This window comes from Onychostruthus taczanowskii, unplaced genomic scaffold, assembly GCF_017590055.1.
Source record: "Onychostruthus taczanowskii isolate IOZ18803 unplaced genomic scaffold, ASM1759005v1 scaffold25, whole genome shotgun sequence".
Classification (NCBI taxonomy): Eukaryota; Metazoa; Chordata; class Aves; order Passeriformes; family Passeridae; genus Onychostruthus; species Onychostruthus taczanowskii.
This window is the reverse complement of record NW_024499796.1, coordinates 1599496-1626777: the sequence shown is the minus strand read 5'-3', so window position 1 is coordinate 1626777 and position 27282 is coordinate 1599496. Positions and strand designations below refer to the sequence as shown.

At 54.4% G+C, this 27282-nt stretch overlaps 3 protein-coding genes across 5 annotated transcripts; 1 reads left to right on the top strand and 2 right to left on the bottom strand.

The window, feature by feature from the left end:
• TOR4A (torsin family 4 member A) lies at window positions 1-14696 on the bottom strand. Of its 3 annotated transcripts, none has more exons than XM_041406601.1 (2): window positions 14564-14696; window positions 1-3013 (listed from the first exon to the last, which is right to left on the bottom strand). In XM_041406601.1, exon 2 carries the CDS (start codon window positions 2972-2974, stop codon window positions 1181-1183), a length of 1794 nt encoding a protein of 597 aa, XP_041262535.1. In that variant the 5' UTR covers window positions 2975-3013; window positions 14564-14696; the 3' UTR covers window positions 1-1180. The 3 variants fall into 3 exon arrangements, with proteins under 3 accessions (XP_041262535.1, XP_041262534.1, XP_041262532.1); XM_041406600.1 differs by lacking the exon at window positions 14564-14696 and adding an exon at window positions 10076-10214; XM_041406598.1 differs by lacking the exon at window positions 14564-14696 and adding an exon at window positions 7256-7504.
• On the bottom strand, window positions 14224-24376 carry ANAPC2 (anaphase promoting complex subunit 2). Its single transcript, XM_041406597.1, has 13 exons — window positions 24257-24376; window positions 22922-23544; window positions 22204-22336; window positions 19494-19668; window positions 19257-19376; window positions 18661-18778; window positions 18381-18562; window positions 18089-18230; window positions 17275-17350; window positions 16214-16417; window positions 15930-16059; window positions 15418-15653; window positions 14224-14713 (listed from the first exon to the last, which is right to left on the bottom strand). Exons 1-13 carry the CDS (start codon window positions 24320-24322, stop codon window positions 14501-14503), a joined length of 2418 nt encoding a protein of 805 aa, XP_041262531.1. The 5' UTR covers window positions 24323-24376; the 3' UTR covers window positions 14224-14500.
• Window positions 23634-27158, top strand: LOC121336978 (translation initiation factor IF-2-like). The gene is made up of 3 exons (XM_041406690.1): window positions 23634-24414; window positions 24497-24696; window positions 26937-27158. Exons 1-3 carry the CDS (start codon window positions 23634-23636, stop codon window positions 27057-27059), a joined length of 1104 nt encoding a protein of 367 aa, XP_041262624.1. The 3' UTR covers window positions 27060-27158.
• The last annotated feature ends 124 nt before the right edge of the window (window positions 27159-27282 follow it).

The following is a 27282-nucleotide window of genomic DNA, read 5'->3' as shown; positions in this document are numbered from 1 at the left end:
TTCAGGATAGTCTGAGTTTATTCCTGACAATAGCTCTGGAAGCTGGAGTATGTGACAGAGTCTTTGGAGACCAACAATTAGAAAGAGGTGAATCAAAACCCCAGTGCAAACATCCACAGGGTTTCTTGTCTGGGAATTCACAGCAAGCTGTAGAAATCTTGTACAAAACCACAACCTGAGAAAAGAATGTCATAAATACCTGCCCAGTTTTGCTCAAAACATAGCTGTGTGCTCTTCCCAAGCTACTCCCAGGCCGCATCTCACCTGCGGCTCAATGGCAAAGCCTTTCCTTGGCCTCTCAGGACTGGGTACAAGCCCAGGATTCCCACTCCATCAGCCCAAACTGTCTTTTCCAGTGTGTGTTGCTTAATATCCATCCATTGCTGCTATGGGCTATCTAGACAATGACTGCCCACAGTGACGTGTCCCCAGAGGCAAAAAGCAGAAGAGCTCTGAGGAGGAGGTGTCACCACCAGACCTGAAACAATCCAGAGTTATTTCTGCACCATCTGGCACAGGTGAGCAGTCTCTGAGGCGAGCCCAAACACACCTGCAGGGCAGAAATCTCACTGCAGGTGCCAAAGGTGAGCTCAGGGATGAGATCAGAAGAGCAACAGCTCAGAAACAGGTCCAGAAAGTGTTCTCCTGAGGATGTGGTCACGTAGGAGCTGGGGAAGGCAGGCCTGCACATCTCGGGGGCAGGAGCACAAACTGTCCCAGTGCCAGGTGTCCAGCCCTGCCCCTGCTCTGCACACACCAGCCAGGACCAGGGAAAGCAAAGAGCTGTGAGCCTGGAGAGAATGAGACACATCAGGTGACATATTCTGCAGGGGCAGTGACCCAGGGATTGTTCCATCCTATTTATATCCTGCAGCTTTTGATGACACCTCCAAACTCCTTAATGACAAGAATCCCAAATGAGAATGAGGAACAAAGCATCCTGCACTTATTGGGAGGTGGCTCCAGCTTCCTTGCCCTTCCTGTTCCACAGAACATCAGAAAAAGTGAAGTCTCTTTTCTGAGGAGAACAGGGTAGTCCAGGCTGCCACCCCTCTGCCTGGCCAGGGCAGAGCCAGTGCAGGGCTGAGAAAGGACACTTTGAGCACAGCCTGAACACACTCCTCATGAGCACAGAAGGTTGATAATCATGAGAGCACGGCTTGGTCTCTGCAGTGAATCCCTACAGGAGATTGACCTTGGCCACAACCTGCTTGCAGCCCATGCTGGAGTACTGCTTGTCCCCTGTAGTGTAATAACTGAGCTGATTTGCCAAATTTTCAATGTGCTTCTGGTCAGGATAGAGCCCCTCCCTCCTCATCTGCTCCAGGAAGCAGTTTATGACATGCGACTTCTCCAGAAGGACGAAGGGGATGATGTCTGCAGCCTTCCACAGAGGGTGCACACTGACCAGGACTGGCTGGATGATGCTCAGCAGCTCTTCAGCTCCCCGTTGCTGAGGCAGGAGCTCAGTGGATGCATTCTGGATAACGAACTTTGTGATTTCAGCACCTCCCAGGTTGCTTATTAAAATGTAGATGGCATTGAGGAACTCGTTGGTTTGATTGGGTTCAAAGAATCGGCTGAGAGTGTCCAGCAGGACGGGGGACATGAGCTCAACCTCATCCAGAATAAACAGTGGGGTCTTTTCCTCTATTTCAGCTCTGGTAACCATGTCAGAAATCTTCTTGGACAGATCTATTTCACAGGTGAGGGGAGCCACCCCGCTGGGGCAGTGATGCATCACAAAGTACTGGAGCACAAAGTCATTGTCCATGACAGAGCGAAAGTGTTTGGCCAGCACCCAGCCAACGTGGCTCTTCCCAACCCCTGTGGGGCCGTTCAGAGAGATCACCAGAGGCTTGTTGTGGATGTGGGTAGCCAGATAGTCTTTCAACAATTCCACAATACCTTCCACAGCAACCTTCTGCCCAAATACTTCCCGGTGCATGGTTTTCTCCAAACCATCCAGGTCGTATTTTTGGAGGTTATCATCCAGGTTCTCTATTGCATTGAGAATCTGGAAGAAGATAATGGCAATGAGCAAGAGGAGGCAGCGCTTTGCCTTGCTCTTCTCCTCTGCTGGGAGGTATTTTTTTGTTTTATCTGGGTAGAGAACCATCCTGGATTTCCTCCGGCTTTTTTTCCGCCTGCACTTTTTCACGGAGTAATGTTCCACAGACGTGTCAAAGGTGAAGTACTGGGAGCTCTCAAAGCCAGACTGATTAAAGAAGGACATGGAAGGGCTGTACAGGGAAGTTCTGTTCAGGGAGAGCTGCCTTTGGAGCAGCCTGGTGTGGACAAACTCGGCAGACTTTTCCCGAGGCAACTCTAAATGCAGACGGCTTTTCTTCAGCCCCCAGTAGCGCCGGCGCAGGCGGACGAAGGCCCGCAGGGGAGAGGAAATGGAAGTGATTTTCTTGGAAGCAGCAGGGATCACAGCATCTGGTACTTCCTCTGCCTCACTCTCCGAGCAAGACGCCTCTTCTTTCGCATCACAGGGCATTTCCCCTTCCCTGTCACTATCAGTGACGGCAATCTCCCCTTCCCCATCGCTGTCGGTGACAGGAATCTCCCCTTCCCTGCCACTGCCAGGAACCTCCCCTTCCCTGTCACTGCCACTGCCACTGCCAGGAATCTCCCCTTCCCTGTCACTGCCACTGCCAGGAATCCCCCCTTCCCTGCCACTGCCACTGCCAGGAATCCCCCCTTCCCTGCCACTGCCACTGCCAGGAATGTCCCCTTCCCCATCACTGGAACTGCCCTGTGTCTCTCCTTCCACGCTGTCCTCAGTGAAGACAATTCCTGGCTCACAAGGAGCCTCTTCTTTTGTGCTGCTCTCAGCACAGGGCACCTCTCCTGCATCCTCCACTGCTCCAGATGTGTCTCCTGTGGGATTGCTCTCCATGCAGAGCATCTCCACCCCTCTGAGGACACTTTTTCCATCCACCTGAGAGCAGGGCAGCTCTTCCTCCATGTCTTCTGGTTCTTACAGCCCATTCACATCATCTTCTTTCTAAAAAGAAAAGGAATTATGTAAAATCAACCTTCCTAATATCAGGAAATGACCAATAACAGTGGAATTAGACAGATATCCCCCTTTCCAGTGGGCAGAAACCTGCAGCAACCAGCAATGGCAAGGTGGCAGAGACTTTCAGACCTAAGCTGACTTTCTGGAAGTTGGGAGAGATGTGCAAAACTACAGATGAAATTCACAGAATTCACAGAATGACTGGACTGGAAGAGATCTTCAAGATCCTTGAGTCCAACCCAGCCCCAACCCCTCAACTCAGCCCTGGCACCCAGTGCCACATCCAGGCTTTGTTAAACACACCCAGGGATGGTGACTGCACCCCCTCCCTGGGCAGCCATTCCAGAACCTTATCATTCTTTCTGTAAAAAACTTATTCCTAACATCCAACCTAAATTTCCCTTGGCCCAGCTTGAGGCTGTGTGCTCTGGTTGTGTCAGTGCTGCCTGGAGAAAGAGCCCAGCCCCAGCTGAGCACAGGCACCTTTCAGGAGCTGTGCAGAGTGATGAGGGCACCCCTGAGTCTCCTTTTCTCCAGGCTGAACACCCCCAGCTCCCTCAGTCATTCCTCAGTGTCAATTAATGCAAAGTGATGTTATAACACAAACCCAACCCAGCCTTCAGATGCAGAAGGGAAGGTCAGAGCTGGCTGGGGCCAAAGCCAAAAGCTCTGCTGTGAAAAGGAGGCAGGACAGCAGGACAGACTGAGCCATGCTCTGAACCACAGCTGCCCAGTCCTCTTTCCCTACACCTGCTAAATTCAAGGAAGACACAAAGCCCCACCTCTGTGCCAGCACATGCACACAGGCACGTACACACCCTGTGGGGAGTCACTCATCCACCCACAGACACCTCTCGGGCTGTGGGAGTAACTTGCTGTGGTTGCCATCCTGGCTGTGGTGGCACCTCCCAGGGAGGATTTTCCTGGCTGTGCTGATGGACGTGCCTGGCAGGGAGGGGAGATGAGAGCTGCCCTGGATGGGAAGGCTCAAAGGGGCTGCAGAGAGCCAGCGTGGCTGTGCCTGAGCCTGCCAGCAGCACATGACTGTGGGGAGAGGAGTGGGGCAGCCCCACAGAACCCCAACCCTGCCACCCCCATGGACCTTCCATGCCCTGTGTGCCCACACACCCCTGGACATGCAGGAGGGACACAGGGGCTGCCCCATGAGACCCTGGAGCTGCACAGGAGAGCTCAGGGACATGGTCATCCTGGGATAACCATCTGAATGGACAAACCTCAGCTGGCAACAAGAAGGAGAGGCCAGAGGGATGTGACAAGAGGCACAGACCCAGCAGGGAACCCCTGGCAGAACACAGCTCTGCAGGCTGGATGCAGCCCCATGTGCTGCCCTGGCCCTGCCTGGCACAAGGCTGGAGGTGGCAGAGGCTGTGTCATGGTGGAAGGGCACTTTTCTGACACCTCTGGGCTGCAGCAGGGCTGACACAAGGGACAGTTTGCTGCTGTGGCACTGCCAGCCCCAGAGCCCGGAGCCAGCACAGGCAGCGTGAGGAAATGCCACTTTCATCAGCCATCCTTAAAAATCAACACCAGGTCTTGCCAAAGGCACCACGACCCTGGAGGGAGCAGGGAGGTCGGGAAGTTTGTTATTAACTCGCTGCAGCTCAGCAGGAAGCCACCAACCTGCACGAAGTCACGCTCTGGACGAGGCTTTACTTCCCCTGCGCAAAGCGGCTCCGTCACCCACCGAGCCCCAGGGCAGCCCGGGGCTGTGGGGGAGCCACGGGCCCTGGAAATGCTCCCTCTGCCCCCCTGCTTCACCCCACACCCGCCCTGGCTGCTCTGAAATGCAAAGCTTCACTCCCACTCTGTGCACAAGCTGATTTCTGGAGTGTGAGGGCAGCCAGTGAGCTCAGCCATCATTGCTGGAGCTGCCACTGCTGGCAGCAATTAACCCCGAGTGCTAATTGCTGACCTAGTTCCTGACCCTGTGCAGGGTTTGGTGTGCAAAGACAAAACCAGCCAGATGGGATCTGGCAAGGAGGCCCTGGGGCAGCACCAGGAAGAAGGGCTGGATGCCACCATCACTGCGATGCCACCCAAAGGATGCCACCGGGAGCCCTGGGCTGTCCCCACACCACCTGCAGTCACAGCCTTGCTCCTCTCCATCCGGCATCACCTTGCTCACATAGTGCCTGCAGCTCCCCAAAGGGACAGCTGTCACCAAAGCCACTGGGGAGCAGCCCCTGCAGCTCAGACCAGCATGGGCTCAAGGCATCAGGGACACCACAGAGCTCAGCCAGGGATCAGAAAACCCTCCAGGCACTGACAAACATCTCCACAAGCACAGGGTGATATTTTCGCAGCCCCAAGCCCTTGCAGGTAAAGAGGGGATTGGTTAAATGCCAGGGAAGAGGCTATGGAAATTTACAGGAAAAGTTTTAGAGAACAGAAGGATCACAGAATCATGGAATAGTTATGGCTGGATGGAACCTTCAAAGACCATCTCCTTCCAAACTCCTGCCACGGGCAGGGACACCTCCCACCAGCCCAGGCTGCTCCAAACCCCATCCAACCCGACCTGGAGTGGGGCAGCCATTCTGGGCACCCGTGCCAGGGCCTCACCATCCTCAATTCTCAGAAACTTCCTTATCTCTACTCTAAAGCCACTGTATTCTATTTAAAACCATCACCTCTTGTCCTGTCATAACAGGACCTGCTTTTTTTCTCTCTTTTTCATGGGCTCCCTTCAAGGCCTGGGAGGCTGCTCCTGGCAGGGAAACACAGGACACCCCAAGCACTCCCCACGGACATTGCCAGGCCACAGCCAGGTCCTGCTGCAGCTGAAACACGGAGTGATGTGGCTGCTCAGAGCCCAGAGCCTGCTCTGCCACTGCCACGTCCTCCAGAGAGCCCAGTGCCCCTGCAAAACCCGTGGGGAATGGTGAGGACCGAGTGCTCGCCAGCTGGGAGGTGTTCAAGATCCTCTTCCCAAAAGCCCACCAGCACATCCATCCCACCAGTGTGGGACGCCCAACCCTCCAGATGAGCTGAGCAAGGCAGGGTGGAAGGACAAAACCCCATTCTGAGCAAGGAATCTGTCCAGTCATGAATGTAATAACCCTGTTAATGCCATGACTCAGTCCCTAATACCTGCTGGTATTTACATAGGACTGGAAGTTTCTAAGAGCAGCTTTTGCACACTCAGTGTCAGGCCAGGGCTGGGCAGGCGGCTGTGCCAGCCTGCAATGCTGCACTTTCGGCAGCTTAATTTACTATTTGGTGAAAACAACAGGAGAGAGAAGGCAGGAATTCAGACTGCAGCATCCCAGTGTTCATGTAAACACTGCTGATCTCTGTTCTGTGCTGAGCCTGGACACCACAGGAAAACTTGCACTTGGAAACACTCCTGGGAAGCCTCCAGCTTTCCTGCTGTAGCTCTTGCAGTGTTTGCATTCGTGCACCCTGCTGCTCCAAAACAACATTTCCACAACAGAGGCGCCTGTGTGGGCAGCCGGAGGCAGCCTGGGAGAGGGGAGCAGGATGGGGACAGCCCCGGGCAGGCGGCAAAGCCCCGGTGGCAGGAGAGGCCAGCGGAGAACCGCGGCCTGGGTTAAAGTACCCCCGGCCGGGGAGGCTGCACCCGAGCTCAGCCTCTGTGGATGAGCAAAGCTGCTGGGAAAAGGGAACAGCTGGGAAATTCTAAGGATTGATATCCCGCACCCCCAGCTGGAGCCAAACCCTCCATCCAAAAGGGAACATTTCCCTGGGGAAGGTGGCACAAAGCAGCCCCTTGCTGTGGGGGCTGCAGATAAGGGCTGGGAGGAGAACCCCGGCATGTCGGCAGAGGCCAGCACGGCCCCGGCATCCCGAAGCGCAGCTGCCCGGGGGCCCCGTCTGGGAAGAAGCCGAGCAGCGCGGTTTGACTCTCGGCGGGTGCAGGCGCCCACCCTCCCCAGCACACGGCGCAGGGTGACAGCGGCGACAGCCCGTTCGCCACCAAACCCCACCAGCCCAGCCCCAGGTTTTGCCAGGCCCCGAAGCCAAGTCCGAAGGGAAGGACAGCAAGCGGAGGGGAAGAGCCTGAAGCATCCCAAACCATCGGGAGCAAGAGCATCCCTGGAAAACCGAGGCGGCTTTTGCTGGAAAGCAGCGACTGGGGAGGAGCAGAAGGCGGTGGCAGGGATGGAGCTGGAAGTAGCCCTGGGGTGCCCTGGTGACCCCTGCGAGGTGGGGAGCAGGACGGGGAGCCGATGCCAGCGCAGTTACCCGCGGTGTCCCCTCGGCGCCGGTCACCGGCGCTTCCCTCCGCCCGCCGAGCGCAGCCTGCGGCCTCGGACGGGCCGGCAGCTCCTCTGTGGCCGCTCTCATCCGTACAGAAACCAGCCCCGGAGAGGAAATGGTGAGGAGGAGTGGCCCTGGGCGGCACTTCCTTCTCGCCTGCCATGGGGTGGCCGCTGCCGGCCGGTTCCGTGTCCCCGTCCTGCCCAGAGCCCTCCCCGGCCGCTGCCGTCACGGCGGCACCGTGCGAGCGGACACGGGCAGCGGCGTGAGCTCATCGCCCGGACAGCCCCGGAGCCCGGGCCAAACACCCCCACCCTGGGCGCTGTGGTCGTTAGTCATTAGCCCGGAACCCTCACCCTAAAGGTCAAGGCGGTGACGCTGCCAGGAGGGTTCACTGGGGCTGGCGCGGTGCTTGGCTGCTTCCCCTTGCCAACAGGAGAAACAGGGAGTCAGTCTGCGGGGAAGGAGTGAGTCCGTAAAAAATAACGAGTCTGGAAAAAGCAGCAAGTCCAGAGTAGCTGGTTGGACCCTGGGCAGGTCCTGACTGCAGCCGCTCCTGCTCTGCTGCCGCGGCCCTGCCGCAGCTCTTGGCCCTTGGCTGCTCTGCCCAGGCAGCTCGGGGACACGGGGACAGCCAGGGCTGCACGGCGCCCGTGGGACCAGGTCCTGGTGTGGGCACAGAAACTCCCCGGGGAAAACCACTTCATGCCTCCGGAGCAGGAAGCAGCGGGGGTTTTCTCACCCAACAGGGCAAAAGTTCATCACGGGCTCCTCCTCACCTGCACTCCCCTTTCCTTCAGCCCTGATAAAGAACGCCATGGCACGTCCCAACTCTCACCTGCACTCGCACCACCTGGCCAAGGCTTTTTCCCCAAAACAAGCCGAATTTGGTAAAGCCAGAGAAGCCCAAAGCGAGCTCTTGCTGGTATTTCAAGTTCCTGATTTTTGATAGCCCTCAGTGGGAACCAGCATCCTGCAAGCCCAGCTGCACAGGACCAAAAATAAGGGGGGAAACCCCCGAATCTGAGGGGTTTTGGTGCAACACAGTGCAGATCCCACCCCGGCTGTGATGCCCACTATTCCCCCACTTCAGGGGAGGGGATTCTCTGAGCGAGTCTCCCCAGCCCCGTGCCAGGCAGCTGCATGTGCCTCTGCTGTGGCCAGCGGGATTTGCCTAACAAATCCTTGCAAATGTGGCGATTTCTGTGTCATGCAGGCACAGGGGCCCAGCTGGAGCTGACACTCAGCAGCTGGGAGCTGCCCTCGGCCTCGGAGGCCGGGCAAGGCTGACCCGAAGCAGAGATCCCATTAAGAGGAGCTTGGCAGGTGGTTTGGGAGCAGCCACGAAGGAAGATGCTCCTCTAGCTAATTCAGGTGTTTGAGAAGGAAGAGCTTCTCCCAAGCAGAGTTGTTGGGGACCACTAAAATCCCCCAAACACAGTGCCCCTCAAAGGTCTGAAAGATTCAGCATTAGAGAAGGAAGAAGCTGCCATGCCCCTCAAGGGCTGCCCGTGAGCCTGAACAGCCCAATAAAAACTGTTCTGCTCTAACTGGGAAGGAGCTTGAGCCATTGCAGCACTCCATGGGGGTAATGGGGGGACAGAAAACCCCCAGAACACAGCAGGAAACCCAGGGAGGGTGGAAGATGCACAGCCTGCCCTGGAAAGGGGGCTTCTAAACTCCTCCTGAGCTAAAGGCAGAGGGTGACCACATCCTGGTGACAGTGGGGAGGTGGGATGGACCTGCCTGGGACCCCGTGGTGCTGGTGGGGCTGGATGGCACGTGGGGATGAGGATCTTGGCCACTGCCAGCTGTGGAGTGACCACACAGGTGACAAGGTGATGTAGGGCTGGGGACACTGTCCTGGTGTTGCTGCCGACTCCAAAATCACAGGTTGGGTCTGGAGTGGCTGCCGAAAAATGCTGGGGAGCACCTGGGGAGGACAGGGGCATCGATGGCACCAGAAGGTATCTGTCCCATGTGGGGACAAGGAGGACAGGACAATGGAAAACCTGCTTATGTTCCCAAATATCCCCTTGAGCTGCTCCTGGCCCTGGTGTGGGGGCTGTGTCCCCCCTCCCCGTGGGGCTTTGGGGACCTCCAGCACCCCAAATTAGAGGAGACAAGCTGCTGTGTCCTGTGGGGAGGGGACACACTGGGGGGACATGCAGGCACAGAGGTAATGGCTTTTGGGGGGGTTCTTTTTCATGGGGGCAGTGCCATGGGGTGGGGGCTGCATGGGGCAGGGCCATGGGGGTGCTGCAGGTGAGGGATGTGTGGACATGGGGGAGCTGTGCCTTGGGGGGCACTCGGGGGCATCAGGGCAGTGCCCTGGGGGGCCTGTGGGAGCAAACTGGGGCCACCATCCCTGTCCCCCAGGGCCTTGGGGCCACCATCCCTGTCCCCCAGGGCCTTGGGGCCACCTGCCCTGTCTCCCAGGGCCTTGGGCCACCATCCCTGTCCCCCGTGTCCTGGCAGGTGCCGAGGCCGGGCCCCCCCGGCTGGGCCCCGCGGGCAGGAAACGGGTGTGGGGCCAGGATGGGGACGAGAGGTGCCACAGCCCCTCCTGCGGCCTCGGATGCAAATCCTGCACAAACAGAGCCTCTCCCACACGGAGAGAGGCCAGAGAATGTCCCAGGGAGAGGGGAACGGTGCCCTGAGCCGAGATTTTGGTGCCAGCCTCTGACTGGTACCAGTGCTTTGGGCACCCCTGGGTTTGGTCCCACCAGGAGGCATCGCCGGAGCTCGGGTGGCACCAACTTATGTGAAAATTTTTGGGTTTTCCTGCAAGGTCTTGCACATTACCTGTTTAGCCAGAACATTTCTATGGCTGAGGAGCAGCAGCTGCCTTCCAAACGTGGGCAAATCTCCCCCGTGTGCCCTGGGAAACCAGAATTAGGTGAATGAAGCACCCAGGATCCCTTTGGGGAAGCTGTGAAGTGCTCAGAGCAGAATAGGACCAGAGTGAGACCCAGCAGCTCCAGGATGGAGTGTACCATATTTGCAGCACTGGCCTTGCCCAGAGAAACTCTGCAAAAAAAGAGGAAAACTGGTAAAAAAAGAAACTGAAAGCATCTGAAGAGGTCACGGGCTTGGAGGCAGCAGAAAAATGGATGTAGAGATCAGAAATATGGCACATGGATGTGAACCCTGCAGTGGGCAGGGAGCCCTGGAACTAAAAGTGAGAGGCTGCAAGTGGAGAAGGGGAAATGGGGCTGGGGTTGGGACACAGGAGGACCCCCAGAGGCTCTGACCTTGAACCAGCCCCTCCTGCAGCCCCAGACAGGGAAGAATAAAAGAATATCATAAAATAATGTGATCCATGGTGGGCAGGATCCACACAGGAAGTCAGCAGCCCCTGGCAGGGGTGCAGGATCCAGCCCTGGAGTGTCATTCCCAGACCCAAAGATCTTTTTTCCAAGCATGGATTTGCCCTTTTGTAGTGTGACCCCCTCCCAGCTCCACGGCCACATGAGCTCTGGATTGGGCTGGTGGGTGGATTTTTTCCCTTTCACCTCACCCATCTTGTGTTGATTTGCCCTGAATTGCTGCTGCTGATCCCTGGGCTCCCCCTGAAGCATCAGCTCTCCTAAATCCCAAATCCAGTGTAAATTCCCTGGATGCATTCTTGGGGCCATCAAGCCAGACCCCTCATTCTTCCCAATCTCATTCTTAGCAAAACTTTCCAGCTTCTGTGAGCAGCTCTAACACTTCCTGAATAACCCAAACAGTTTATCCCTGGGCTGGGAATGTCCCCCGCAGGGACGCCGCATCCTGCCTGCGTTATCATGACCCTTCCAAACAGTTTATAAATAGGCCAAGGTAAATGAGGGGAGTGCTCTGTCTCAGAGGATTTTTATCTCATTTCTTGTTTTCAAGACATTCAAGGAGTGCTGGGTCAGATGATCACTCCTAAAACTCAAGTTGAATCTGCTGCTTCTTTCTCCTCCAGCTGAGCTCCATCCCTACCTTGCTAAAACAGTAAAAAAGAGGTAAAAGCTAAGAAAAAGGGGCTTGGCATTGACCAAAGGGAAGGTCATGGTCCTGCCATGAGGCACCATCCAGGCCCAGCACCAGGCAGTGGGAGAGGGCAGGGACCAGCACTGCTGCACTGTGGGAAGTTGTGGCTCACACTGCTTTGGAAAACAGAAGGGGTACATCTGGGAAAAAATGGAAAATTTGGGAAATAATATGGAAAATATGGAGAGCAGTGAGTGCCTGCAGCAGTCCTCCTGTCACCAACAGTGTCCCACCACCAGCATCCCCCAGGGCCATCGATACCACCTCATGTCACAAGTGGTGACTGGGGAAAATCACTGTTACGCCTTCCCAGGGTCCCCAGCAGGGTCTGGATAATCCACCAAGGGCTCTGTAAAACACCCCAAAGAACTGGAGCCATTCCCAAGCATCCAAGGAGTAAAGAAGTGTCCAAGGCCAGGCTGGACAAGGCGTGGAGCAACCATGGGCTAGTGGAAGGTGTCCCTGCCCATGGAAGAGGATGGAATGAGATGAGCTTTAATGTCCTTTCCAACCCAGGCCATTCTGTGAGTCTATGGTTCTGTGATTTTATGTGCATTTTTGAGCCTTCCTTCCTTCCTGGAGTGGTGTGCAAAGGTGACAGCCCTGGGACAGCAGACACAGCTCCAGCCTGAAGCAATAAGGCTGCACAGCAAGTGGCACAGGGAACAGCACAAAGCCCTTTTTTCTCCCCAGCTTCCTCTGTTCACTCTGAAAAAAATCACATTTCCAGCTTGTTTCAATTAACTGTAAGACTTTTATATTCCATGAAGGCTGAGGCAGTCATTAAACCCAAATTTTTCCTGTTGTAACACTTTGAAACAACCACACCACAGCTCAGCTGGTGGCTCTGGCTCTGCCAGGCCGGGACCTCCCATGGGCAGAGGTGACACCAGGTCCCCTCAGGGTGGTGGCATTGCTCATCCTTTGGCTCAGGATGGACAAACTCATCACACCCCACCGGTCCAGCCCTTGGAGCAGCATGAGGGAGCTGGGAAAAGTCAGGATGGGAATGATGCCCATCCCCTGCCCTTCCAGGGCACAGCCACGGCTTTGGGAAGGGCAGGGAGTATCCCTCATCTCATCCCAGTCTGGGAATGCTGCTGGGATGGGCTACAGGACACACTCACTGCCCCACAGCCCCTGCACTGGGGGTGAGGAAGCACCACAGAGCAATAAATCCACCTGCACAACACGTAAATAAATCAATGTTTTTACATCCTTGAGCAAAGCAAACACAGCCAAGGCCCTGAGTCACCCTGGGCTGTGTCCCAGCAGTGGCTCTGGCTCTGTGGTGAGTGGGGACAGCCCTGCTGCCAGCTCTGCTCCAAACTGGCAGCTGCTTTGATCTCCCCACATCAAAAAGAGCCTTTTCCCTGCCCTGTCACAGCCACAGCACCCCCAGACACTCCATGAGACATTCTGTGGGATGGGGCTGGCACACCCTGGGCTGGCAGACACTGACCCCACTGACCCTCTCTGCCTGCTCTTCCACACCCTTCCATGTGCTCAGTTCTTTCATGAAAAAATATAAAGAAAAAAGTGGGGAGAGGTCGGAGTAGAGAAGAGAGAGGAGGAAAGGGAAAAGTTCCTTGGGTACTCAGGCATGGATGTCCATCCTTTCCCTGCTGATGCCACCATGGATTTGCTGCCCTTTGGGGTTTTTTGGCTTTACCTGAAGTAATCACAGACTGGGGTTTATTCAGTTATCACCGTCAGCACAAGGAACCTTCACAACAGGATGCACCAGGTTCCCAGTGCCACAGGCTGCCCACCTGGAGCAAAGTGGCCCAGGGGAATAAAGAAATAGTGCTTTATCCACAGAGGAAATCAACAGGATGCACCAGGTTCCCAGTGCCACAGGCTGCCCACCTGGAGCACAGTGGCCCAGGGGAATAAAGAAATTGTGCTTTATCCACAGAGGAAAACACCAACGTGCCCAAGGGGGACAGAACTGCTGCACCCTGCTGCCTGCAGCTGCAGGAGGGATGCCCCAGGGACTCGTGGGCTTTAGGTACTGGAAAATAAGGTTCAGTGTTAAACAGGGGGTGATTTCTGTGTTCCACAGGTCTCTCACACCTGGATGGAAGGCCACACTCACAGCTGCTCCTGTGTCTTACCTGTGGCTCTGTTAATTCTCAATTCCAGCTGCCACAGCACCCACAGGCTGGGACTGAAGATGCAGCAGAGAACGAGAAAGACTCCTTGGGCTGAGGAAACTCACTGGGTGCTTCACAGAAGACATCTTTTTAGTAAAAGCCAGATTTTCCCAGCATATTCCTCCTGATGAACAAAACCCAAGTAGAAAGCAGGACTGAGGGAGCCTGAACACCCTGGAGGGGGGATGTGATGCAATCCTGAAACTGCTCCACAGCTGGGTGGGAGGCACAGTGTTTAACCAGGAGCTCTGGGATTATCCCATCCCATTTCCTTGTGTGCTGCCAAGAACTCTGAAGCTCCCCAGGACTGACCCCAAGGGCAGCCCCATGGTGGTGGGACACAGACCTGTGCCAGGGCAAAGCAATCCCACCAGGGGCTGGAAAATCCACTGGATCTCCTTCAGGACTAACCAGCTTGCCCTGAAGAACTGCTGCATCTCATCCATCTAAAGCATTCTTTATCCCACAATAAAATTATTCCACACAATTTATAAGTCCCAAACAAGGGCACCCTGGAGTTGTTCCCTCCCTGTCAGAGGCAGCACCAAGCCTTGTTTTTGGGCAGGGTCTCACTCATCACATCCAGCTGCAAGACACTGCTTTAGCCACACACAGAGCCCCGGGCAGCAGCTGGAGCCAACAGCTCCCTCTCAAAACCTCCTGGAGCTGCACAAGGAGACCCAAGGAAAGGGGAACAGTGCCTGGCAAACTGAGGAGTTTCCTGCCTGCCCTTCCAGTGTGGGGAGGTGCCAAGAGGAAAGAAAAGAGTTGGCACCATTGGAAAAGGGAGCCTACTGTTATTTATTAACCAGGGAGGTGGGCCCAGGCACTCACATAGGGGAGGAAGGAATGTGGGGAGCACACCCAGACACTGTGGGGTGTCCAGGTTGCTGCTGAGCTGCCTCCATGTGGAAAGTGTCACCTGCTTGGGGAAGGGGGTACAGCAAAGCCCCAAGGCAGAGAACCCCCAGCAGGACACTGAGAGCTGGTGGCACTCTGGAGCAGGGCTCAGGCACAGGCAGGAGTGCCCAGGGCGGGCAGGGACACTGCCAGATCAGTTGCAGTTCTTGGGCAGGCGATAGACCCCCCCTGAGTAGATGAGCTGCTGGTCCCGGACCTTCTTCTGGAGGAATCCCTGCAGCTCCTGGATATCGATCTCGGTGACCACGGGGCCGGTCATCACAAACATCTTGAGCATGCTGTGGATCCTCTCCAGGGACAGGCTCTCCAGGTTGGTCAGCATGGCCTGGATGTACGTCCAGAACAGCTGCAGAGGACACAGGCCACAGTGAGTGACTGACACTACAGCACAAAGCAAATACCCCAGGAACAAGGCACGGGTGCAGCTGGCAGTAAGCTCTGCTCTCAGCCACAGCCGTGGGGTCTCTAAACAGGGCATATCCAAGAACAGCAGCAAAGTGCTGGGACACAGAGCTAGACAGTGGGATCTGACTGCAGCACACGCATGACCCTCTGTGGACGAACACCAGCATGACAATGCTGTGTTGCACAACACAGGCACAATGTGACTCACAGACAGGAAAGGCACTGGAAATGTCCAGGAACCACAACAGAGAGAAGGCAGAGATCCAGCTCTTAGTGCTGGGTAAGTCTTTTAGGCAGTCAGAAGTGCCAAAAAGTGTTGCTCGGGTGCAACCAAACAAGTTATGACTATTTTCAAATATGAAATCATGTCTCGGACTTTTTTCTTTTTTTAAACTGAAAAAAAACAATTTGGAGATTTCCAAAAGGTTTCCTGACTCAGCACTGGGCACTTGTCTGGAGGGAAGGCTGTGATCCAGCACCTAGAGATTAACCATGAGATACCCACTTCACAACCCAAATGTTTGTGCTGGACTCAGCCACTTGCAGTGGAAAATGTGAGTCCATAGTGCAAATTGAATCCATCATCTTGATCAGATTCCCCAAACCCAAAATACAGGATATTTGCATCACCACAGGGACAGGTACCTGCAGCTCCTCCTCTTTCTGGTCAGCCTGTGAGGCCATGGCAGAGTCCCCCTCCTCATCACTGTCAATCAGAACAACCTTCTCCACCTGGTCCTTCTGCTCCTCCTCAATGACGGTGAAGGTGCCCTCGGGCTCTTCCCGCAGAACTCCCTGCTGCAGCCACAGCGTCATCTTCCTCTTCAGTGAAGTCACAGGCACCTTGAGCACTTCACTCAGCTCTGTCAGCGTCCAGGTGCCTGCAGAGACCATGGAGATCAGAGAGGAGATGGAGAACTTCTCACACCCAAGCCTGCCAGGATTTGGTGGGAAGCTGGGTAAGGCAGGGAGGCACTGCCAGGAACAAGCAGAGGGGCACAGAGCTGTGGCCCTGCTGAGTGCTGGAGACCCTGTGGGAGATCCAAACCCATGCACCAGGTCTTGGTCCTCCTGCCAGAGCTCTCAGAGCCTCCAGCTGCCCAAGGAACGTGGCTTTCCCACCCATGGAAGCACAGACAGGGTTCCACAGCACTTACTCTTGGTCTGGAAGTGCAGGATGATGGCAGCGTGCACAGGAGACACGGACAGGGAGAGCGTGCGATCAGCCAGCTCCACGTCCAGGCTCACCAGCCCCAGGTGGTACTTCCAGTTCAGGGTCCTCATGGCCTGGGAAAAGGGGAAAGCAGCTGCCCACAGCAGATCTCCCAGCAGGAACCACTAAGTGCTGGGTTACTGCAAACCCCACTGCAACAGCGTGGGCCAGCCAGCAGCTAAAGGGGACTGCATAAAGCTTTCATAAGGAAGGTTAAAGTGGCCTCACCTTTAATTTCTCATACTTCTTGGAATATGCTTCCATGGCTTCCTTGACCTGCTCTGGAAGCTCCAGCTTCTCCTCTTTTAGTGGTGGCCAGAACTCACTGGACAGGATAATGGCCACGAGGCTGAAGGGAGGCCTCTCCTCCTCAGGGAGCTTCTCTTCCTCATCCCGAATGTTGGCATTAATGCGCCGCGAGTCAGCCATGTCCTGCAACAGGCACAGGAGCTGAGGTGGCTCCTTCCCTTCAGAGTCAGTGCCAACCATTAGTGAAGGACAGGCTTAAACAAGGTGAACAGTGTTCTCTCCACACGATGATGGAGACACTGGAAAGGACATGGTCATGTGTGTCTACTTGGAAGTCTGCTACATACTCAGAAAAATTTGTGGGACCTTAGAGGAAGGGGTTACAACTCAACATTGCCTTCACTGGAAGCCCTCCACACCTGTGTTCTTCCTAGAGTGCTCCAAAAGAATCAAACTCCAGAGTTCCAACCCCAGAGAAGCTGGACAAGCCCAGCTCCTCAATGCCAGGATACTGCAGGAAGGACAGGACACACAGCAGCACCAGAGCAACCATTCCCCAGAGCTGATAATCCAGCCCACAGGGCTTAAAACCAGACATGATTTAAATGCACTTCTGTCTGCCTGTCACAAATCAGAAAATTTGTGGGACCTTAGAGGAAGGGGTTACAACTCAACATTGCCTTCACTGGAAGCCCTCCACACCTGTGTTCTTCCTAGAGTGCTCCAAAAGAATCAAACTCCAGAGTTCCAACCCCAGAGAAGCTGGACAAGCCCAGCTCCTCAATGCCAGGATACTGCAGGAAGGACAGGACACACAGCAGCACCAGAGCAACCATTCCCCAGAGCTGATAATCCAGCCCACAGGGCTTAAAAACGACATGATTTAAATGCACTTCTGCCTGTCACAAATCAACCCCTCACTGGCATTCTGGAACCCCCACTTTCCTGAAAGTCCCTTTTTGGGTCACTCCTCAAGTCCCTCCCCTTCCCCAATGGGCACAGACACCCAGGACTTGAATTAAAAAAATAAAAGGAGTTACTTTTAACATGACTTCACAGTAGTGCATCTGAGCTTCACCAAACCTCAGCTTCAGCAGCTCCACGTTACGGATTTCCCTGGAAAGAGACACAGCAAGAAGTCAGGGATGGGGCCCTTGGACGGACAAACCTCGCTTGGCCTCCACCCCTCACCACACAGCCAAAAGTCCCTGGCACGAGGTGCTCTTCCTAGGGAAGCCTTGCAAGGCACAGTGTCTGCCCAGGATGGCTCCTGGTACCCAAGTGAGAAACAGCCACCTCCTCTAGGCCAGCAGCTTTTTGAAGACAGAATCCCAGAATGGTTCAGGCTGGAAGGGGACCACTGGAGCTCATCCAGTTCCACCTCCCTGCTCAAGCAAGGTCCCCTGGAGCAGTCAGGGTTGTGTCCAGATGGGTTTGGAATATCTCCAGGGAAGGAGACCCCACAGCCTCTCTGGGTTCCTGTTCCACTACTCAGTCACCTCACAGCAAAGAAGTTCTTCCTCATGTTCAGGTGGAACTTTCTGTGTTTCAGAAACACACATCTTCCATCCCTTCTATTTGGGGGGCCAACACAACACGTGGGATGCAGCTAAGAGCGTGTCAGTGCCTCCAAATTCCTACAAGCTGCTCTATCAGCACAAGCCAAGGCAGGACTGAGCATGGAATTCTAGAGGCAAACTCAAAGCTGCAAAGCAAATAGCCAAAGGCACTCCTGGCTCCACAAACAGCCATTGACAGGACTGAGTCTGAAGGCTCTACCCTTCAGACAGCAGGTAAAAGAAAACTTGGGTGATTTGGCCATGGAAGCCCTGGGTCTGGGCACTGGGCCCTCACCTCTCAGCACTGTAGTTGAACTGGTGCAGCAGCCGGTCAGCCAGCAGCGTGCGGTACTCATTGATGAACAGGTCCTTGCTGCCGTAGATGCTCACCAGGAGGCTGATGATGTCTGAGGAGCGACGCTTGGAGCTCGATTTCCCTGGTGGAATCCAGCAGACAACAGTGTGAGATTAACAGGGACCTGCCTCAGCCCAGCCCAGCTCCAGAGGACCAGCAAATGAGCTGCTCAAGGCTACAGCCCACCAGGGAAACCAGCCGGCTGCCAGGACTGCTGGGCTTGGCATCTCACCTGGATCAGCATCAACTGGGTCAGGAACCCAGTCCCCTGGCTCCGAAATGTCATCATCGCTCTCCTGGCCGTTCTCCAGGGTCACTGGGTCAGCTTTGGAGAGCTCATTTGCCAGGTCCCCGGAGCCCTCCGCATCCCCCGTGAGACCGGCCACGATCTGCCGCACCGTGTCCTCCCGAGTCCTGTCAGTGGCACCAAAACAGAGCAAGGGGGAAAGGGAAGAGTGAGTGAGGGAAGGAGAGGGAAAGGGAATGTGTCAGACTGCCCCACTGCCTCCTACCTCAGATACTTCCTGATGGGCTCACAGGCGACCTCCAGGATCACCATGGAAGGGTCCAGCTCCCGCAGGGCCTTGATGGCCGAGATATACAGAGTGATGATGTCGGAGGTGTTGACTCCTACAGGAGAGGAGCAGAGAGTCAGAGCCCTGCAGCACAGAATAATGGCTTGGATAGAAGGGGTTTGGATGCTCCAAGCCCTCTGTTCTACCTGTGGTGTGGGAGGAGGGGGCTTCCTGCCCTACTGCCCAAGGCAATGGGGCAGATCAGATCCATGTGCCTGAGAAACCAGTTTTGAGCATGAACAGAGGCTCAGAGCTGACAGAGGTTTAGAGTCCTGACAGTGCAAAGAAGCCTTTGCCCACCTGGACCAAAGATAAACTTTGTGCTCCTGGCCATAGTGTAAAAATGAGGCCAACGGGGGGCTGGGATGCCATCAGCTGCTGCTACCATGCCCACTGCAACACAAATAATGTGTGATGGGCATGGTGACTGCCCCTCACTCCCCAAAGAGGAAACTAAACCAGCTCCAAGTAGATCCCCACTCATGTCCAGACTCCTTACAGTGTCAGGACACAGACAAGAATCTAAAACCCACCAGGGTGCAGAAGTCTCATTTCCAGAGCACTTTTCAGGGAGCTGAGCAGCTGCTGCCTCTCGTTAGTCCTTTCCAGACAGAACTTGAGGTCCTCCACAGCAGGCTTTGACTCTGGGAAATCTGCAAACGAAGCAGTGATCAGGAGCAGTGCCAGGCTCTGAGGGGAGGCAGGGGGAGACAGTGTGACACATCAGAGAGCTCTGTCACCCACCCAGTCCCAGCCCAAGGGTGAAGCACCTCGGATGATGCTGAAGAGCTCCTCGATGCGCATGCTGGCGTAGATGCGGTAGAAGAACCTCTGGACGTGGCAGCGCCAGCGTTTCAGGGTGCTGCTGGCTTCTGGGGAGGACTGTGCCAAGGGGCCATCCTGCAGGAACACTCTGCTGAGCCACCCAATCACCTTCTCTATCCACTGCACGACAAGAGGGAGAAACAGATGTGAATGCACAGCCACATCGCAACCCACCCCAGGCAGCCACCACAGCCGGCAGAAAGGGGCAGCTGGACCGGGACAGCATCACCCCCAGCTGCTCCTCAAATGTGCCCCAGCCTGGGCTACAGCTGGGGAAAGCCCAGCTGAAAGAACTGGAACTTGAACTAAAGATACAGGATATGGACTGTGCAGCTGGGTGTGAGAAGATAAGGGGTGACCATGGACTGTGTGCAGGCACCAGGCTCCAAAAAGGACCGGGTTTGTTCCAAAACTTGCAGCCTATTTCATGCTTGCAGAGTTTCATCCCATTCTATACCTGCAAAACTGTCCCATTCATAAGAAAATTAGCAAATTGCCCATTACACCCTTGCCCCAAAATTTCTATGGTTCCTGAAATCAGTGAAAAGCAAACAAGATATCCCAAGAAGTCACAGACACCCAACGCAACTCAGGCATTTGAAATCCAAATACCAGCCTTGCCACTGAATTATAAAATAAAAACCTGAACAGAGAGCATAAGAAGGTTAATTTTTTTATATTTGAGCTTTAGTGAGAAATATGTAATTGCCAAATTTCAAACGTACCCAATTGCAAGATCCAGATGTTTAAAATAACTGCCGTTTCCCCCTCATCAATTAGCAAATACATTCTACTTCCTGGGATGTATTGGAATACCAATATGCTACAAGATAGTCTACTACCACTCTAATACTAGATATTAGTATTTTTTATAGATTCTGACAGCCTGAAACAAAAATGCTAAGTCAATGTTTGCTTTGCTGATGTTTATTTTTAATTATTTGACTGAGGACACACTGAAGAAATGCAGATTTGCCAGGACCAACAAATGCTAAGTCAATGTTTGCTTTGCTGATGTTTATTTTTAATTACTTGACTGAGGAAACACTGAAGAAATGCAGAAGATTTGCCAGGACAAACTGAGTACTACAAACACCTGGGCAAAACTGTGGAGAAGCTGATAAAGAATTCCCCTAAAGGACAAAAGGACAGGACTATAACTGATGCAAAGCAACAGGATTTTAAGGAATTATTATCAAAACAACCCATTCTTCCCTTGAGTTTATCTTCCCTGAGTGCTCCTGTTACAGCCTGATTGTGACCTGACACTCCAGGCAGCTGCTGCCGTGCTGGCAAAGAGGCCTTGCCCTCAGCACCTGTAATTTTCAGTGAGCTGTTTCTCAGTCTTCTCTGTTTAACCATTAGATTTCCAGGCCTGTGCTTTTAATTTGTTTTCCTTAAAATTACCTCTTCCTAATCCTGACATGCTCCAATACTCTAAGGCCAAACAAGAGGTGGAAGCAAGGGCAGCATCTCACGAGCGGAATGCAGTTGTGTTTTCTGTGGTGCCCTGAAAATATCCTTAAACAATCTCCAGGTCATCCAAAAGCATTTCACACGAGGTGCAATGAAGAAAGTGTTGCACAACAACCAAAAGGAAGTAAACACAAAAAGATTCCTGATGTTTGCAGCAACAAAAATGGTTGGCATGGCAAAAAGTGAGGGATCCAGGGTGTCTGGCTTGCATGGGAACCTGGCTGCAGGCCTGGTTCTCCAGCACACGCAAAGGGAAGGTCATGTGCAAGGAGCACTGAGCTCAGGATTGTGTCCTGGAGGAGCCATAACCTGGAGAATAATTTAATTTTAAAGTCATGATGGGTAAACAGCTCAACACAAACTTAGTTGAAATAGCAGCAAAGCAACTGGGCAGCTGCAAAGAATTATTTTAATTCTGTGTAGCCACTGGTGAGATCAATACCAGAGTATCCTCTCTCACCCTTGCTTCCAATTTTATAGGGGAATTGGAAAGAGGACTGAAAACAGCCACAGAAATTCTAATTATGGGCTCAGCTACACAGAGGGAGGACCCTCTGCAGGCCAGATGGCACTTGTTGATCTTGTGGTTTGTAAACTGGAACCACAGAAATTCCCTCATTACTACAGACATCATGAGGTGAAATGTGACTGCTTCATGCTCAGGTCAGAGCAAACCTTCCCCTCCAGCATCAGCCAAAATAGGGAGTTTTAGCCCCCTCTCCTGCCAGGCATGGTGGAAGTCCTAGCCCTGGACCAGGTGTTTTAAGCTGGAATCTGCTTTTAGCCTGAGCTGCTAAAAAACAACAACAGCTGCACAGCTTTATCACTCTACAATTCCCTGAAAGGTGGCTGTGCTCAGGTGGGGTTGGGCTCTTTCTCCAGACAGCACTGACAGAACCAGATTCTCAAGCTGCACCAAAGGAAATACAGGCTGGATATTAGGAAGAAGTTTTTCACAGAAAGAGTGATAAAGCTCTGGAATGGCTGCCCGGGGACGTGGTGGAGTCCCCATCCCTGGGTGTGTTTAACAAAGCCTGGATGTGGCACTGGGTGCCAGGGTTTAGTTGAGGTGTTGGGGCTGGGTTGGACTCAGTCTTGAAGGTCTCTTCCAGCCCAGGGATTCTGTGAATTCTGTGATCTCCCAAGGGAGGGCCCTCACTGCCCCCACACGTGCCTTACCTCCTGGAACTCATTGAGGAAGGAGTGCTCGTACTCCCCGCGGCAGCGCTGCTCCATCCTCTCCTCGATCATCCTGTGCAGGATGGTGGTGACAGCGTCAGCACTCACCCTCTCCAGCAAATTCAGCCGGCGGCTGCGGGCACAGGGACACCGTCAGGAGCATGTGGGAGAAAAGGCACCAGCAAATCAAGAAAATCTTATAGCTGGAGGCACCACCCTCCCTGTACATTACACAGAGGCAGGCCCAGCTTGGGCCACATGCTCTGACAGCCCACACAGATGCACTACACATGTAACACATGGCACTACTGCTATCCCATCCTCCTTACAGACATTTAAAACCATCAAAAGCTTTTTCATTTAGAAGAGTTTCATAGAATCAGAGAATGGTTTGGGTTGGAAGAGACCTTAAAGATCATCTAGTTGGGACCCCTGACATGGGCAGGGACACCTTGCACTGATTTGCTTCTTTCTGGTCAGAGGCCTCAGAGCAAGAGGAGGATATTCTCATATCCAGGGAGAGGAACTTTCTGTCTAAAGATCTGCTCTTGTTCAACCACCAGTTGAAAGCAGAATGTCGAGTTCTCTACCCACCACCATGACACAGCCTGACCTCACACAGCTCCTCCTGTTCTCAGGGATCAATAAAACCTCCTGCTGCTCCCCATCCATACCCCCCTTGCTCCGAGTGACAGCCACCACCCCGTGAGATACCTACAGAATGTCATTGAGCTGCTGGAACTGCTCCATGGCTTCAGGGCACCAGCACTGTTCCCTCTTGCTGCTGCAGCCTGCACAGAGCTGGCTCTCTCCTCCGCCCTCTTCTGGGTCACTCTCCTGCTCAGTCTCACTCATGCTACTCTCACACTCGTTCGTTCCATCTTCTCCTTTCTTCCACTGCCGCATGTATATCCTGAACGTGCGGCTGTAGAACTGCTGGATCATCTCCTGGAAGGATTTGGTCGTGGAGAAGAAGAGGATAGCTTTGAACATGGTGTAGACCTTCTCCTGCAGTGTCTGAGCGCCTGTGCCCAGGAGCAGGCCTGCCTTGGTCCACTGCTCCAGGAGCTCCAGGCTGTTCAGGTAGGGCTCCAGGCGGCACTTGAGCAGACTGAACGCATCCAGGAGCAGAGCAGCGCACTGGGGCTCCTCGGCCGTGGTCTCATACTGGCCAACGCAGTTCCAGAACTCGGGGGCGATATTCGCCTGCAGGTCAGTCTGCAGCACCTCGATGAACCACTCCTCCACGACGGAGTGCAAGTCGTAGCACTGCAGCACGTCCAGGGCTGCCCGGAGCTCGGCATCCTGCAGCGGCCCGGCAGCTTCGGGCCTCGGGGCTGCCTGGAAAGCGGAGGGAACATGAGCTAAGCATTTGATGGAGCTCACAGGGACTCTGCTGTCAAACTGCACTGGGGGGATGCTGCCCCTCCATGGCGATGTGCCGGGGTCTCAGCCCACCGCTGGATGCCCAGCGCCCCCTCCCAGGGCTCACACCCGTACACATCACTGCTGTCCCTGCAGGCGGCTGCTGCAGGACACGGGTGCTGGTGGAAATGCTGCGAGCCACCCTTGGCTGCCCAACTCCCTCAGACGGAGCGGGAGCAGAGCCACAGCACGGCCGGGCAAGCTGCGGCCTTTCGGTCCCGCTCCTGGCTGGGGCGACAGGGAGACAGGGCGGCTGGGCCCGCGGCCCCTCCCTGACAGCCCCCAGCAAACACCATCCCCGCACACCCAGGAGCCCCTTCCCCTCCTCCCCGCCCCGGCAGCTCCGGCCGTTCCTCCCTCGGCTCCGGCCGTTCCTCCCTCGGCCCCGGCCGTTCCTCCCGCAGCCCCGGCCGTTCCTCCCGCAGCTCCGGCCGTTCCTTCTTCAGCTCCGGCCGTTTCCCCCCGGCCGTTCCTCCCCCGGCTCCGACAGCTCCCACCCCGCCCCAAGGACCCAGAGCCGGAGAGGCCCGGCCGGGGAGGAGCCGAGGCCGGAGCATCCCGGGGGCGGCGGGTCGGGCCTGCCCCGGGCCCGGCGGAGCTCAGCGACCCCCGCGCAGTCCCCGCTCACCAGCCCTAGCGCGGCGGGCGGCACCAGCGCGGTGCTGAGCGTGTGCCAGGCGGCCGAGAGCTCCATTCGGGCCGCAGGAAGGGGCGGAGCGCCGCCGGCCGCCGCGATGAGCGGCACCGGAGCCACGCTGCGGGGGCACCACGCGACGCTGCGGGAGGGTGAGCGGGGCCGGGGGACGAGCGGGGCCGGGGCAGGGGCCGGGCAGGGTGCGCGGGCCCGTCTGACGGTGCCGCCCCGCAGGGCTGTCGGAGCTCCGCGCCCGGCGGGACGAGCTGAGCGGGCGGATCCAGGCCGAGGAGGCGGAGCGGGGCCGGCTGCAGGCGCGGATCGCGACGCTCTCCCGGCGCTTGTCCGACACCAGCGAGAGCCTGGCGGGGCTCCGGTCCACCCGGGCCCACATCGACCGCACCATCGCCGAGATGGACATAGCCTCCGGGGAGGTACTGCCAGCGAGGGACATCGCCTCGTGCAGCTTCCTCGTGAGGGGAGGAGGAGGGACGGCATTGATCTCTGCTGTCTGTGACCAGGGACCGGGCGCGAGGGAATCACTGAGTCAGAATAACCTGAGGTGGACAAGGATCACCCAGCCCAGCCCCTGTCCCTGCCCAGACCCCCCAACAAGCCCACCCTGGGCATCCCTGGCAGTGCTGTCCAAAGGCTCCTGGAGCTCTGGCAGCCTCGGGGCCGTGCCCATTCCCTGGGGAGCCTGGGCAGTGCCAGCACCCTCTGGGGGAAGAACCTTGCCCTGAGCTCCAACCTAACGGTGTGCCAGGGGAGGTTTGGGATCTATATATACACACATATACATATGTGTATGTATGTATGTGTGAACTCGGTCTGTATTTACCTGAAGGTCGGCTGGGAGCACCTCGATGAACCACCACTCCTCCCTGGGTTGTAACCCTGCAGCCAAAACAACTTCCCGGGCCCGGGATGCAGCTCTGGCACACAGACCCATCATGAGAGGGCTGGGTTGGGGGTTGTTTTGGTGCTGCTTGGGCCTGGGCAAAGTGTATTGTCAAAATACATTTGAAATAGCTTTTGGAACAGACCCCTGAAAATTACCATCTCAGATCCATGGTTTGGGGGAAAGGAGGAAACCAGAGACATGACACTGACCCACAATTCTGCTAACTCAGGCAGAGAACAATCATGCTGAAGGAGTTGTTGGCCTTCCACTCTTCCAGCCCAATATTTAGTGTAGTTTATTTCATCTTTAATGGAACAATGTCATTAAAAGAGACAAATTGTTGGGGCAGTAAAGGGTGGGAAGGAGGCAAACAGCACGAGGGCTGGCACTGTCATTTTGGTTCCTGAGACAGCTCTACCCATTCCCGTGTGTGTTACTGTCAGGCAGGGACTGCTTGATCCCCACAGACAGGGCCACAGCTGAAGTCACTTCTGTATTACACACCAACAGCTTTTATTTCTTTAAAAAAGGATCTTCCCAGCCTCTTTTCAGATAAGTGACAATCTTCCTTCTCATGGTGACCAGGCAGAGTTTGTGTCAGAAACACCTTTCCCCTATTAGCTGCTGCCTAAATTCTCCTCCCATTTGCATTTTGAATATGACCAACTACTGTGTCAGCTCCTGTTCCTCTCCCAAAGTCAGTGCTTGCCCCTGGCAATCACTTTTCAGATGAAGCTGGAGATGTTTCCTCGACCTCCTTCAAGACCTGATGGTTTGAAGTGAAAGGGGAAACTCACATAAAAATTTAAAAGCTTAAAAACTATGTTGTAAGGTACACAAACAGCCCCTTCAAAAAGAAAGCTTACCTGAGATCCAAGTCACACCACCAGCCTACAGATGAATTCCTGTTTATTGAAATGAACTGACACCCACAGGAGGTAGAAAGAGGCGGTGAGGAGGAGATGCTGGTGTCCTACAGGTAGAAAGTAACAATTCCTTTCCTGGCTTGTTACTCCTTGCCTTCTGCCAGCCCCCACAGGATTTCACCTTCCTCCAGCACCTCATCCTGTGGGGCACTCCCTCAGCTCCTCTCTGATCACTTAATGATTTCCACAAATTCACAGGAACATAAATTATTTTTGGGACTATAACCATCACATTTGGTTACAATTGTCCACTGTGTTAAAACTTTTAACTGGTGAGGCGGACAGGCAGCAAGGTCTCCTAAATATGTTGTAGTTTAGAGCACAGGAAGTAGGGATTTAGATTATGTACACAGTGAGCTAAAAACAGGAGAAAATTAATAACAGATCTAGTCTGACAAGGTCACTGTAGATTTGAGTAAGTCTTGAAGCCAGAAACCCGAAATGTGCAGTTTTAATAGTGGAAAAGAGTTGAAACTGGGTCAGCTGAGCACAATTTAATACTGACCTAAAAAGCCCAGGTACCAAATCTCCCTTAAAAAAACCCAGCCAACCAACCAAAAAACACCAAACCAACCAAAACCCCCAGTCTGCTTCAGGAAGTTCTCTGCCTTGTGCTCCAAGGCAGATAAATTGCTTAAGGCCTTTCATATTCAGAATATGAACACAAACCAGAGAAACTGGCCCACAGATATTCCCACACTGAGACAGGACAATAAATCACCAGGAATTAGAGGCTGAAAGGCTGGATAGCCCCTCTTGCTGCAAGGCAGATCAGATGAATTGGAAGGGAATTCATAAGAGAAACAGTTTGTGTAAAAATACGCTATTTTTATTTCTTTCCCAGACACTGGACAATTCTCAGACATTGCTAGATATCCTGAAGAAGGAAATGAGGGATCTTGATAAAATCATTGATCCACAAAACACTTCATTAGGACCACGAATACGTCGACAAAAGCGTTCCTAAACTTCTTCTTCAGCCTGGAATGTCCTGTTGGCCAGAGAGAGCTGCTTTGTGGTCCAAAGATGCCACATTTAATAAAAGCCTTTGCTTTGCAGAAGTAAATTTTCCTTTCAGATGTGCTTTGGTATTAGTCAGAGACGCACTAAAGCAGATCCTCCAACGCTACAGAGCAGAGTAGGCATTTACACAAAAACACCCTTCATTTTGAGCACAGCCATCCTGAGGC

Bases quoted from the DNA above. Each gene is read 5' to 3' on its own strand.
- TOR4A (XM_041406601.1), bottom strand. From the start codon at position 2,974: ATGGAGGAAGAGCTGCCCTGCTCTCAGGTGGATGGAAAAAGTGTCCTC.
- LOC121336978 (XM_041406690.1), top strand. From the start codon at position 23,634: ATGGCGATGTGCCGGGGTCTCAGCCCACCGCTGGATGCCCAGCGCCCC. The intron at 24,415-24,496 runs GTGAGCGGGGCC...GCCGCCCCGCAG, and splicing joins CCACGCGACGCTGCGGGAGG to GGCTGTCGGAGCTCCGCGCC. The intron at 24,697-26,936 runs GTACTGCCAGCG...TTTCTTTCCCAG, and splicing joins TGGACATAGCCTCCGGGGAG to ACACTGGACAATTCTCAGAC.
- ANAPC2 (XM_041406597.1), bottom strand. From the start codon at position 24,322: ATGGAGCTCTCGGCCGCCTGGCACACGCTCAGCACCGCGCTGGTGCCG. The intron at 19,669-22,203 runs GTAAGGCACGTG...CTTGTCGTGCAG, and splicing joins TCCTCAATGAGTTCCAGGAG to TGGATAGAGAAGGTGATTGG. The intron at 17,351-18,088 runs GTGAGGGCCCAG...GTCTCTTTCCAG, and splicing joins TTCAACTACAGTGCTGAGAG to GGAAATCCGTAACGTGGAGC.